Below are 14,306 nucleotides of genomic sequence, written 5' to 3'. Positions count from 1 at the left end.
TCAATAACTCCTTTAAAAAAAAAAAAAAAAGATGAATACCGTTCAAAAACCACTTGGACAGATTTTCCTTTAGTTCAATCAATATAAAGTCATTCCTTAATCTGTGAAAATAGCTTTTTCACACATCTCTGCACACACAGCCACACACACATATAAAACATTGGCCGCAGGTACTTTTAATTTGCTGGAAAATATTTCTAAGAAGTCAAAAAGCTCCAGCTGAATAAGCGTGCCCTCCTATTGGCTGAGTTGACCAGTTGAGGCATATGATTGGTCCCTGATCCTGAGGACCGATAAGAACGGCTATAAAATCCCTGGGTGCAGCTCTTGGGCCCCCAGTTTGCAAAAGCCAGAGGTGCAAGAAGCAGCAACTGCAGCAGGCGGCGGCAGCAGCAGCGGCAGCAGCGGCAGCAGCAGCAGAGACGGTGTTGGCAGCAGGGTCCGCAGGAGCAGCATCAACAGCAACAACAAAAAAAAAAAAAAAAAAAAAAAATCCTCATCAAATCCTCACCTAGGCTTTCAGTATATCCAGATCCACATCTTCACTCAAGCCGGGAGAGGGAGAGAGGAAAGGGGGGGAGGAAAAAAAAAAAACTAACAACTTAGCGGAAACTTCTCAGAGAATGCTCCAAAACTCAGCAGTGCTTCTGGTGCTGGTGATCAGTGCTGCTGCAAGCCATGAGGCGGAGCAGAATGACTCTGTGAGCCCCAGGAAATCCCGGGTGGCAGCTCAGAACTCAGGTAAGCGCAAACCCGGGACCGGCTTCTCCCCCAAAGAGCTGTCCTCATTTGCCTCTCACTTTTGCAACTGTGTCTGTAGCGGCTGATCTTGATAATAAATGTGCTTCGTGCCCCATGGCAATAAACTGCCAGTGTAATCCAATAGCCTTAGGAAGTGAAGCTCCTTTGTTTAATAAATTGCATGCAACTAACGAAGGAACTGGGCGCTCTGCTGAGGGTATTTCATTGCATAAGCCTAGCCTGATTGCCTGAAATCTGGCACGTACCCTCTTGGGGGGAGGGGGCGGGGGAAAGGCTTGAATGTTGGCATGCCTCAGAGCACTCTCTACACTTTCCAGAAGCTGGTCTTAAGGTGAGACACAGCTTGTCTGATGCTGCCCTTTCCCCTCCCCCTTTGAGACCCCCAAAATTTGACTTCTCTACCTCTTCAGAGAACCCAGAGAAGCTCGCTTTTCAGACTGATTTTCAGATCCATAGCCCTCCAGTCTGACAAATCCAGAGCGGATTCAGAGAAAACCCTCCGTATCCCACCCCCAACACCACTCCCTCACTCTCCGCCAGCTCGCTGTCTCTTGGGCTCCATTCAGTTGCCTTTGCAGCCCGTGGCCAGAAAGCCCCTTGGAAGAGAATATTCGTGAAATGAAGCAGCTGTTTCTCCAAGGGGAAGGTCTCACTTTCATCCCGACTCCCAGAGCAGTTAATTGTGTACGATCCCAGCCTCTGAAGGAAAAGGGGGCGTCAGGAAGCCTGTATCAAGACCTCAGCCCCTTCGCCCCTGTCGCCCCACTCTCTGCTCTTCCATTTCAGCCCTGTCTCCCCCAACTGTCAGCCTAGATGGGATCGCAGGTGTCAAAATGCTGCAGAGCGTGCTCCCCTTGGAAGAGCGCAGGTCCCTGCCGAGAGGAGGGCTTTGCTTCCCTTCCTTTTGTATTTAGTTGCTATAGAGATGCCTGATTCACAATTCCAGTTTGCCTAAAACAATAGCAGCCCTAATGCATATTAAAACTGCTTAAAGCAAAGTTATAATTTGAACCCGTGGAAATATATAATTAGGGAAATGACTTGTAACATCCCAGAGGCTGCGGGTGGTGGGAGGGGGTGGGGAAGCCTAACTGAACCATGCTTTTGATCTCGGAGGAGAATCCTACAGTATGAAGGCTACAGATCATTTCTTGCCGAGCCGCCTGCCAGAACACCCCCCTTCTGTGGGAGAGAAATTACTTTTATGGGAGATCTTATCCAGAATGTAGAAAGCCTCATGCAAGCTCTTTGTGGTTTTCTTCCAGTCTTGCACAAGGGGTGCCTTGGCCTTGTTATTCCACACCTGTGTTTCTCAAAAAAAAGGGGGGGTTAATATGAGAGATTATACATACCTCTAAGCACTAACCTGTGGGGGTTGGGATGAACATGAACAGATGAGATTCTTTTCCACCAATATGATGGTAAGTTAAAAGCCTGAATTCATAAGGGTCTCCCTCAAGTGGCCTATTGGCAAATTCTTCTCTGCCATTTGGGCTAAAATCCCATGCTTTTTACCCTAAAGTGCATTTTTTTTAAGCCAGGCCCTCCCACCTCCTAAACCCATCACCAGCCACTTCAAGTGCCAGGTGATGATGGTCTTTGATCCCACAGAGCTCCTGGAAGGCACTGTGCATTGCCCGGACCCCAACCCTGCTTCAGTCACCAAAATGTGGGGGGGGGGGGGTGAGTCGGAGTGGGCATGTCTCCAAGGAAGAACTCATTCCCCTAGAGTGCTCTGGCTCTCAGAAGCCAACAGGGCCTGTCCATCCTCCTTCTTACCCCACTCCTCTTCAAATGGGCCTCTTTAATGGTCCTCAGGACAGAGTTCTGGGATATATTCTTCTGGTCCCTTGTCCTTGAACTTTGCCTGCACTGGCTGGACCCCACCCAGCATCCCTCTGTTTGACTGAATGTGATGTCTCTTCCAGCTGAAGTGGTTCGCTGCCTCAACAGTGCTCTGCAGGTTGGCTGTGGGGCTTTTGCATGCCTGGAAAACTCCACGTGTGACACAGATGGGATGTACGACATCTGTAAATCCTTCTTGTACAGCGCTGCTAAATTTGACACTCAGGTAATAAGACCTTGACCCCTGCTCCCTCTGACTGATTGTCTTTAACAGAGTAGTCCACTATTGTTCTGAGGAACCAGTCTTGTAGGGAACCAGCCCTGCTTCCCAGCCTCCCTATACATAATTGCCATCTCAGGGTGTGTGTATGCACATACACATGCACGCACAGTCACAGCCTGGGTCAGGAAATAGGCTCTGTCTTACACACTCCCACTCCCACCCTGGGGCGTGCCAGTAAGAGCTGACAGAGGCTGGCTTATAAGAGGAGGGGGATGAGCAGAGAAGCCTTCCCTCTTCTGAGGAAAAGAAAATGTTCTAACAAAGAACTTCTTGCTGTATGACCTGACTTACTGGCTTGACATCCAAATGACCAAAGTCTCCATCCAAGAATATCTAAAACTGGAGTATGACAGAATGACAGTTGTCAAGATGCAAGGTGGTTGATTATGGATCCCTTTCTTTTTTCCTCTTATTTCCTTTCTGTGGAGCTCAATTTTCAAGATTATCTAAGGGAAAAGGTGTTTTTTTTTTTTCCTTTAAATTCTTGCCTATGACATACAATCTCTTCATGGCAAGGATATGCAGATGGTCATGATATAATGCAAAAAAAAACAGGCCCCCTGAAGATTCTCATATTGCACCCCCTGACCTCTTCTGTCAGTTCAAGCTAAGCCTTTTCTTCTATCCCCCTTCCTCGACAGGGAAAAGCATTTGTCAAAGAGAGCTTAAAGTGCATTGCCAACGGGGTCACCTCCAAGGTCTTCCTGGCCATTCGGAGGTGCTCCACTTTCCAGAGGATGATTGCTGAGGTGCAGGAAGAGTGCTACAGCAAGCTGAATGTGTGCAGTGTCGCCAAGCGGAACCCCGAAGCCATCACTGAGGTTGTGCAGCTGCCCAATCACTTCTCCAACAGGTATGAACTCGGTCCACTTCTTTGCAATCAGAGCAAGAGGCGGGGCGGGTGGCTGGCAGAGCTAGACTAGGAAGGAGGGTTAAATTGCCACAGTCATGCTCTTATTTTAGCTTACCGTCTTCCCAGCTTTTGCAGGGAAAATATGTTTGTGATTGGTTGTGACAGTTTGAGCAGCTTGGTTTTTTCCCCCACTGTTATAGGAAAAGTCTTCCCATGCAGATAACAGAAAGCTTCATCTACAGCATCCCTGGGTACATTTTCTTTGTCCATTTCTTGCCATGACCCTGAAGGAAATGGTGACGTTTCTGGAAACCACCTTTTGAGACATCACATTTGGCTGGAACCAAAACCATGCAGCAGTATAATTGGCCAGTATCAAAACTTTGGTCAAATGTCATCATGCAGATTGTGCTAAATCCGCATGGATTTCAAATCAGTCCCAAGCCCAGTCAGACATTTCACTGGCTAACCCAGAACCAGCCATCTTACTTTCCTGGCATTTAGATTTGCTCAATGAAGAGCAAAATGGCCTGAGTGCCCTTGCTGGCTTTATGCTAGCCCATCCCTCTAGTCCAGGGTTTCCCAGGATGCAGTTTAGTGGTTGCCCAGAGTGTATCTCCAGCTTAGTGCTCTCACATGACCAAAGCCACTGAGCTCAAAATGTCTGAGGATCACGCCTTCCTATACCAAGCTCCTGCCTTAACCAGCCAGCGCTGAAATCCTAACACATGAAAAGGCTGGCCTCCTGGTTTCATGTGGGTTGGCCTGCAAAGGCTTCCAGCAAGAACTGAGGTATGTTGGTGGCGGGTAATGGAGACACGGCAATGCGGACCAGTCAGGGTCAGCCTACTGTGATGGCTCTTAGCCTAAAACTTGAATCCCAGGCCCACAGTTCCATTGACTCTTCAGCCAAATCTTCTCAGATTCACAAAGATCAGCCTTATGTTCCTCTGGTCCCCTGAGAGCTATTACAGCCCTATCTGATTAATTTTATAGCCAAGTGCCACCACCCTTCTCCAGAAAATGGCAACAGCCAAGTGTTTCTGGGGCTTATAAGAGAGCTAGTTATGTACCCATAGGAAAGTGGAAGACCAGAGAAGGTTCCCCCCCATAAAGTCCCTAACATAAAAACTCTGTAAATTTCTGATTCAGTCTTAGGTTAGTGCCCTTGAGAACCACATGTTAGTTTACAGAAATCATTTGTCTGGTCCTTGAAAACAAACAAGGACCAGGGTTCCAACCAATTGTCTCAGAACAGGACAATCAAGTCTACCAGGCCTCTCAATTTTTTTTTTTTCTTGTATGGGGAATTGAAGCCAAGGGGCACTCGACACCGAGCCACATCCCAACTCCTATTTTGTATTTTATTTAGAGACAGGGTCTCACTGAGTTGCTTAGCACCTTGCTTTTGCTGAGGCTGGCTTTGAACTTGCAATTCTCTTACCTCAGCCTCCCCAGCCACTGGGATGACAGGTGTGCGCCACCTCACTCAGGTCAAATGGCTTGTCTCCTAATATCAATCTTGGTTTTAAGGAAGATTCCTGTTGCATGGGTAGGGATGAGAACTGGCTATTTGTTAGCGACATCCTTCACCACAAGGGAAAGAAATGGAGAATTCTTCATCCAGCAGTGGCTTGAGACAAATTATGCGCGCATGCAGTAGATGGGGGTAGGGAGTAGCAATGCCACTGTCACAAGTTTACACATCATGGAGCCAATTTTGAGACAATCTGAGCTCACCATTTCAACTGACACAGCATCTTCCATGGGAACGGAGAGGTGCTGTGAAAGGAGGATGCATACACCAGACTCAAGGTCCCAACCCAACCAAGAAGAGACTCGTGGAAAGAGCTCTTAACCAGACAATCTTCCTTTTATTAGGTGCCTTATCTTTCAACACCTTCAGGAAATGGTCAAAAAAGAAACCCTTCTGATTCCCCCTTTTCACTATTAAGGATAAGGAAAGGGGGTAAGGAAAACAAATGGCCAGTTCTGGAAGGCCATCCTCCATACTAGCCCTTACCTTTCTCCAAGTATTTCGCTGCAGTGGGCTACTATTATTCCTCCTTGGGGCTGTAGAGATTTCCGGTCCCAGGCTGGGCCCGACTTGCTCTATTTAAGCTCCTCACCCTCCTGAAACATCCTGCTTTCCCAGCCTCTGTCCCACCATAGACACACACTAAGTTGGTGCCAATTGGCACAGAATTGCAAAAGGAAGTAGTTACAGGTTCATTCCACCTTCCTGTGACTTATCTAGCATGAGATTTGAGGCTGGGAGAATCCAAAAGCCTGTGACTGGACCAGGAGTCAGAACAAGGGAGTTTCCCATGACAGAGAAGCACCTAGAAAAGGAAAGGTAGTTGAAGTGTCCCCTGGCTGAATCTGCAAACTAGGCCTTCAGTGATGAGAGAGGCAGGCAGAATCAACCAGGTGGTCTCAGGGCTTGGGAACCAATTAGACCAACCCAGATCCAGAGTGGGAAAACTGACAAAGCGTCCAACTCTCAGGGGCATGGATAGGGAACAGGAAACAGAAGAATAATATTGATCAAGGGAAACAAAGGACTATTTATAAACCCTCACACAGAACGTTCCTAGGCAGTGTGTGTGTATTTGGGTAGGCATGGCTGAAACAGTAGCTATGGAGAATATCTGATCGTATTCTTTACCAAGAGAAAAAAAAAAAAAGTCAGGGATGGAATTTTCAAAGTGGGAAGAAAGAAACATGCTTAAAAAGGAACTTTCGGGCTGAGAGATCAGAACACTTGGCTAACTGGGTCTTCGCAGTACAGCCCCTTTGCCCACCACAAAGGCCTTGGAGAGAGAGAAAGGAATCTACTCAAGTACTCCTAGCTCCTCCTGCAAAGGAGGGGCTTAACCCTGAGCTGCACTATTTTTGCTCAATTGAGAAGAAATCCCTAGAAATACAAAATGTCAGAGCTAAAGGCCATTATGTAGACTAACTGCCTTATTTTTCTGATTAAAGATCAGAGGCTCAGAGACCTGAGGAGTGACCTGCTGAAGGTCACACAGCTCGTGAGTAAGAGTTGGGCCCAGAATTCACGTGGCCTTGAGCCAAGCTATTTTGATTCCTACTTCAAAAGTGGCAGCCAGAAAAACTTGCAAGAAATAGCCACAATCCAAAAATAGAAAACCAGGCATAATTGAATATATATGCACCAGAATGGTCAGCAATTAAATTTGCATACATTCTCCCCTAAAAGAAAAGACATTTCCTCCCAATAGCTATGGAAACAGTAAGTCTTGGTGCAAGAGGGCGCTCACTAAATATGTGACCGTTGTGAAGTCCACTTTTGCTGGTGGCACAACCTCTTCAATTATCTGTCTCACTTAGTGACCAATGGGAAAGAGGTGTCTCATTGACCAGCACATCCAAGAAGTAAATGTCATATCTCAGACTTAATGGAGAGGAACAGGGCTAACCCTGCTGACATTAAGGCACCACCAGCCACTGATCTCCAGCCTGCCCTATTGAGCTAACAAAACTCCATCAGGAAAGCAGGAAGGTGAGAGGCAGAGTGGACAGTCACTGGGCTGTCATACCTGGGCTAGCAGAGAGAGCAACACTGAAGGTAGGAGACCTTGAGAAAGACAGCAGGTATTTAGACTGGGTGGGGCCACGGGCAACATGTGGCCCTGACGACAAGGGTAGCTATCGAAGTTTCGTTTCCTTTAAGGTTTTGGACTTCTTGGTTCAGACAAAGGGCTTTCTGTTCTTTCTAAGGGAAGATCATTGTTTCCAGTGCATTTGGGGGCTCATCTGGCTTGAATAGTTCTTTCTGGAAGTGGAAGGGTTAACTTCCAAGTAATCAAGTCTTTCCAGGGCCTTATCCTCCCAAACCTAATTACCCTCTGAAACAGACACAGTAACCCCGGGGACCGAGTTAGGAGATGCCCAGAAACCAACGTATATATAGCTCGCTGAAGCTATCAGCACAAAACTGTTTGTTCTCAGTTTTTCCAAAACCAGTTTTCTCCCCATTTCTCCATCCAAGCAAAGGCTACTTGACTCATGTGCTTTATAATTCCAAAGTGCTGGAAAATGTCCCCCTGTGCCAGAGAATCCCAGCTTTGCTCACAGCTGGATGTAATTGTCCCCAGGAGGGAGGGTCCAGCCAGGATTGCGTCTGCTAACTCGACCTGCACTTTTCTTTCCACCCTTGACTTGGTTCTCTCACCCACAGAATGGTGACCTCTTGGCTTTATTACCCACATTCCACTCTATTTACTGTCCATCCTTCCAAGGACCTCTCTGGGGGTTAAGTCCTTCTGGAAAGATGTGCAACCCTGCACTCTGGGAGGCAAGTTAAAAATAAACAGGTTTCTTTTCATGGAAGATCCTGTGGCCCCAGAGATCTCTAGCCCCTCCAAGGAAAGGTCTCCCCACATTGTCCCGCAGTGTCTCCTGTTAGTGAACACAGAGCTCATGTTTGAACATCTGTCACCTCAGAAGGAAGCAGGTACATCCCAACCTACATTGGAATACACCTGCACAGTTCTCCCCAAAGAATAGCACAAGTAATATCTATGCTCTAAACACTGCACAGTTTAATCCTTTCTGAGCCATAAAATTTAGCTGCAATTGGGGAATTTGGCTCCAAAGATGAAGGTAATTTGTACCAAACATGAGATTTCTTATAAAATCTACCATACTGACAGATCATTTATTCCTCAGGAAATCACGATTTATTGGAGGGAATTATGTCTTTAAAATGCCATTTCCTCAATGACCACAAAATAAATTAAAAAATCTACAGTGAGCAGGCAATATGGCCTGAGGTAGACAAAGAATAAGGACACAAATCGCACTTTCTATGTTTTCAGTCTAATCCGGAGGGGAAAACTGATCATGAAACCATCAAAGGCTGGGCAAATGTCTATAGGACATCGGAAAAAGGAAGAGGTCAGCAAGAGCCAGACCAGTGAGAGGTTTCATGGAATTACAGAGGCAAGAATCTTAAGGACCATTAATCTTTCCTCTTAAAAATCCTCATGGCTTAGTGTTTGGTTTTCCAACTGCAAGATACCTTTGAAGGAAACCTGAAAATGGGATCAGTCAATAGAAGCCCTTATCAAGACTGGCTGAGATGTCATAGGAAAAAAAACAAAAAAAAACAAAAACATGAGACACAGGATTACAGGGGCCTTAGGAAGTTTAGTTAGAAGATGATCTCAAACGCACATATGCCTGAGCACATGCACCACTAAGAAAAAGGAACATTGCATCAAAATAACTACAAATCCACTTTCCATAACTATTAATATAAACATAGACTGTTCAGTTCACCTTGTTACATTCATTTTGTTTAACTGAGTCCCAGTTCTGCCATTAACTCACTATATGTCCTTGGGCAAATCTCTTGGACTCTCTCATCTCAAGTTTCACCTCTACAAAATGAAAGAGTTGAACTGACCACTAAATGGTCTCTGTGGTCCCATTTAGCATTAAAATTCTGTTTCTAAAAATTTCAGAGAGCACAGTCAGCCTGCTATTCAAAATGTGATCTAAATCTCCTGAATTCTAAACATAAAAACGAATTCCTCTCACATGGCATGGCAAACCTGGGGAGCTCATGAAGTCAAACTAGACACTGCATAAATTTGGAAGCAAAAACCCAGGTTGGGTGATGAACTTTTTATGTTGGCCTGGTTTAACCAATCAGGACTGATGTTAGCAGGAGCCCAGATGATAACCTGGGTGGGTCTCACCTGAACTCTCACGAATGACTGTCCCACGCACTCTCTTTCCCAATGCAGATACTATAACAGACTTGTCCGAAGCCTACTGGAATGTGACGAAGACACCGTTAGCTCAATCAGAGACAGCCTGATGGAGAAAATTGGGCCCAACATGGCCAGCCTCTTCCACATCCTGCAGACGGACCACTGTGCCCAAACACACCCAAGAGCTGACTTCAACAGGAGGCGCACCAGTGAGCCGCAGAAGCTGAAAGTCCTCCTCAGGAACCTCCGAGGTGAGGGGGACTCTCCCTCCCACATCAAACGCACTTCCCATGAGAGTGCGTAACCAGGGAGAAGTGTTCACAACCTCACCAAACTAGTATCATTTTAGGGGTGTTGACACACCAACTTTGAGTGTACTGTGCCTGGTTTGACTTTTTAAGTAGTTCCTATTTTCTATCCCCCCTTAAAGAAAATTGCATGAAACTAGGCTTCTGTAATCAATATCCCAACATTCTGCCATGAGAGCATCCCCACACACCAAATCCACACCACCATCCTGCCTCTCTGCAGAACATACCCTCTCCCATCACCTTCCTCCATCCACGTCTCTTCCCAGCTCCCCTCCAACTGCCCTCCAACACAAAACGTTCATGTAACTGCCCCGTCATTGTAATTGGGAGATGTGGAGCCCTTTAGAATGGTTGCCCCAGTAGAGTTAGCTGATACGAAACAACTTTATTTAAATGCATGTCTTAAATGCTCATAAAGATGTTAAATGGAATTCGTGTTATGAATCTGTGCTGGCCATGGACGAATATGAATGTCATGTTTGAATTCTTGATCTCTAATGAGCTAGTGTCTTATGGTCTCGATCCTCCAATGTCTAGTTTCCTTTCCGATACATCTACCAAATTGCTTGAGCCTGGCTCTCCAACCAGGCTTTGAGCCTGCATCTTCTTGCATCTAATGAAAAACAAAAGGCTAACATCTTTATGTACTGTAACTGCTCAGAGCTTTAAAAATATCTTTAACAATTGTCTTAAAACCAGAGAATCTTAAGGTCTAACTGTGGAATATAAATAGCTGAAAACTAATGTACTGTACATAAATTCCAGAGGACTCTGCTTAAACAAAGCAGTATATAATAACTTTATTGCATATAGATTTAGTTTTGTAACTTAGCTTTATTTTTCTTTTCCTGGGAATGGAATAACTATCTCACTTCCAGATATCCACATAAATGCTCCTTGTGGCCTTTTTTATAACTAAGGGGGTAGAAGTAGTTTTAATTCAACATCGAAACTTAAGATGGGCCTATATGAGATAGGAAAAGCCAACAGGTTTATCTGAAGGACCCCAGGTCAGATGTTAATCTCCCAGCCCACCTCAACCCAGAGGCTACACTTGACTTAGATCTAACCTGAAACAGCTCTGTCACATCCAACTGGTAATTTCAGGAACCAAAAAGAGCATCCCTTCGAGCTTGGACCACTTGGTGTGATAAAGCCAACTGTACCTTGGGAAGGGGCAGTTCTTGACTCCCCACCTTTCATCAGTGCCTAGCATTCTGGCAAAGATGCTGGGGTGGGAGATCTCCCACTGAAGCAATCAGGGATGAGTCAACCAGCCTTTGGGTCTTTAGTCCGGGGAACTTGGGGCTGAGGGGGTGTAAATAACCCTGGGCTGTCCAGCCTTAATAGACTCCTCTTACATTTTTGTCCTGTAGCACGCTGCCTGCCAAAGTAGTCCTGGCAGCTAAACCATCTCTGTAGGATCGTTAAAAAAAGAAAAAAAAAGAAAAGAAAAAATATAGATAGAAAGAGGGAAAAAGAGCTGGTGGTTTGATCGTTTCTGCCGTGATGTTTACAAGATGGCGACCACCAAAGCCAAATGATTCGCCTATCTATGAACAACAGTAGTTTCTCAGGGTCACTGTCCTTGAACCCAACAGTCCCTTATGAGCGTCACTGCCCACCAAAGGTCAATGTTGAGAGAGGAAGAGGGAGGAGAGGCAGTTCTGCAGGGGCCGCTCCAATCTCGCTTGGTGTAGAAACTCTTGGTGCTTGACTCTCACTAGGCCAAACTCAAGATTTGACCAAACTGAGTGATAGGGACCCTGGTGGGAGGAGGGAGGGTACCTCTCCAGAAAAATGAAAAGCAATACAACTTTACCATAAAGCCTTTAAAACCAGTCATGTGCTGCTCAAGGACCAAGAACAAGGTAGCAGACCCAGCAGCAGCAGCAGCAGCAGCGCCCACACTGCTGCCATTGTCCCCACACAGCCTCCAAGCGTGCTGACGTCAGATTGTAAAGGGCATTTTTATACTCAGAACTGTCCCATCCCCAGGTCCCCAAACAAATGGACACTGCCTTAGCCTCTTGGAAATCAGGTAGAGCATATTCTAAGTTAGATTCTCCCCCTCCCACCCCCACCGCCCGCCCCAGGCAAGGCTGACTTCTCAGAACCAGAAAAGCTAATAAAGTGTGTGTGTTGTGTCCATTTTGCAAACCCACTAAGCCAGGACCCCAAAGTGACAAGTAGTTCATGAGGATTCCTAGCAAAATTCTCTTTTATTTCAGTCCGATAGATTCTCTCTTTCTTTTCCTTTTATTATTTTTCCTCTCTCTGTCTCTCTCTCTTTTTTTTTTCTCCTGTGATCTCTTCAAACCGTGGTACCCCGTTTTCTCCCCACAGTGATATTTATATATGTATCCACAATACCTATATCTACACATACGGAAAGAAGCAGTTCTCACAACGTTGCTAGTTTTTTGCTCCCCCCTCCGCACCCCACCTCCTCTGCCTCTGTACTTCCAAAGCTTCGTCTTGTGTTCGCTACACAGAGTGACTGGGGGCTGACCTAGACCAGTTTGCATGATCCCTCTATTGTGATTTGGTTGCACTTTAGACATTTTTGTGCCATTATATTTGCATTATGTATTTATAATTTAAATGATATTTAGGTTTTTGGCTGAGTACTGGAATAAACAGTGAGCATATCTGGTATATGTCATTATTTATTGTTAAATTACATTTTTAAGCTCCATGTGCATATAAAGGTTATGAAACATATCATGGTAATGACAGATGCAAGTTATTTTATTTGCTTATTTTTATAATTAAAGATGCCATAGCATAATATGAAGCCTTTGGTGAATTCCTTCTAAGATAAAAATAATAATAAAATGTTACGTTTTATTGGTTTCCCCCCCTATGTCTTTCATTGTTATTCTTTAAAAACTTCTTGAATGAGAGTTTCTAGCATGAAGTCACTGGCTGATTTGTTTTCTTTAAAGTCACTGAGTGTCCATAGGTTAATGAATGCAGTTTAAATCAACATTTTCCAAATTTCTTTAAAACTATTCACTGGCTCCCATTTACCCTCTTGATACAAAGGAAACCCATACCCCTTATGTGGTTGGAAGAGGCTTTATGGTCTACAAGCTACGCAGCAATCCAGCCTCACAGCTCCACCTTCTCTGTTCAAGGATCTCAACTTCCCAGCCACACAGGCAGCACTGGGAAGAATGGTGCTCTCTCTCCCTCCCAGGTCTTATTTATGCTGTTCTTGCTCTCTGGAAGATCTTCCCCTTTACCCTCTGCCTAGACTGGAAGCATCTGGGGGACAGGGAAGTATACTAGTTCACCAGTGCGTCCTTAGCACAAAATCAGCACCTTTGATACTTTAAATTATTTAGAAAGCATAGGAAGCGGGAGAAAGACAATTGAATCCCCATGTGACAGGGAAAGCAGACAGCTCTGTGGTTTCCATAACACAGCCACCACGCAGTCAGACATCTGGGGTTGAAATTCTGGCTCTGCCACTTATTAACTGCTTGATGTCAGATGAATTCCTTAATCTCAAAATACATCACTTTCTTCCTCTGTAAAATGGGAAGAGTGCTAATGACCCTGTAGAGCTGTCATAAGGCAATCGTTGAGTGGCTTACTGCATTCCCAATGCATAATTAGCTCCAGAGGCATCAGTGCAGCCTCATCACCACAGATTGGAGAAATACACCCTCGGCATCTCAGAAAATGGGAGAAGAATTCACACCAGAACTACAGCTGGGCCTCCAAGGGTGGTTACAAGCTCAGTCACAGAAAAGGGAGAGTTTCTAGGATGAAATATTTTTTCAAGAGAGACCTCTATCATTTTTTCTAATTAGTAGATTCTTCCTAAGGTTTAAATTCAAATGGGGACATTTATTTCTCTCAATATCTTCCATTTCGAGCCCTAAACAGCATTTCCCAGTAGAACAATTGTCACTTTAAGGCCAAAAACGTATTATATTTGCTTGACTCTGGCCTGGCCAAGAAAAGGAAAAAAAAAAGAACATTCATTTCATTACTGTCCTTCATCCTATCCTTCTATCATTATTTCCTTATAGAGAAGCAATACATGAGGCTACAGGGTAGTATTAGAAAACTTAAACCTGGAACTTCTGTGGCCTGGGTTCAATGCTAGTACTGCAACTCGGTTGCTTTGGGCTAAGAGCATGACCTCTTCACACCTTAGATTTTGCATTTGCAAAACTATCTCTATGAGGTAGGGACAAATAATAGGTCTTACCTCCAAAAGTGCCCAAGAATTAAATGTGTGGCATATAACACATTTAAACAGCGCTTAGCATATAGTAGGTATCCCCAGAACAGTATTGACTAAGCACTGAACAAACATTACCGTTAGCAGGAACATGAGTGCTGTCACCACATGTAAATTCCACTCCCACCCTCCATGTGAGTTCTGAGGCAGTCTTTTGCCTGGAATTTTTTTTTTTCTTGCTCTTTTTCCCTTTGTAGATCACTACATATTGAATCATAAATTTAATAATAAAATATTGCATTCTACAAAA

The 14,306-nt window shown here is 45.0% G+C and overlaps 1 protein-coding gene across 1 annotated transcript; it reads left to right on the top strand.

Moving 5' to 3' along the window:
* The first annotated feature begins 440 nt into the window (after nt 1-440).
* On the top strand, nt 441-12,595 carry STC1 (stanniocalcin 1). The gene is made up of 4 exons (XM_081268948.1): nt 441-741; nt 2,691-2,833; nt 3,532-3,743; nt 9,521-12,595. The coding sequence occupies exons 1-4, from the start codon at nt 624-626 to the stop codon at nt 9,789-9,791; spliced, it is 744 nt and encodes a 247-aa protein (XP_081125074.1). The 5' UTR covers nt 441-623; the 3' UTR covers nt 9,792-12,595.
* Nucleotides 12,596-14,306: the final 1,711 nt, after the last annotated feature.

The sequence above is a fragment of the Spermophilus citellus genome (genome assembly GCF_964194105.1).
Source record: "Spermophilus citellus genome assembly, chromosome: 16".
Lineage (NCBI taxonomy): Eukaryota > Metazoa > Chordata > Mammalia > Rodentia > Sciuridae > Spermophilus > Spermophilus citellus.
This window is presented reverse-complemented; position numbering and strand designations above follow the sequence as displayed.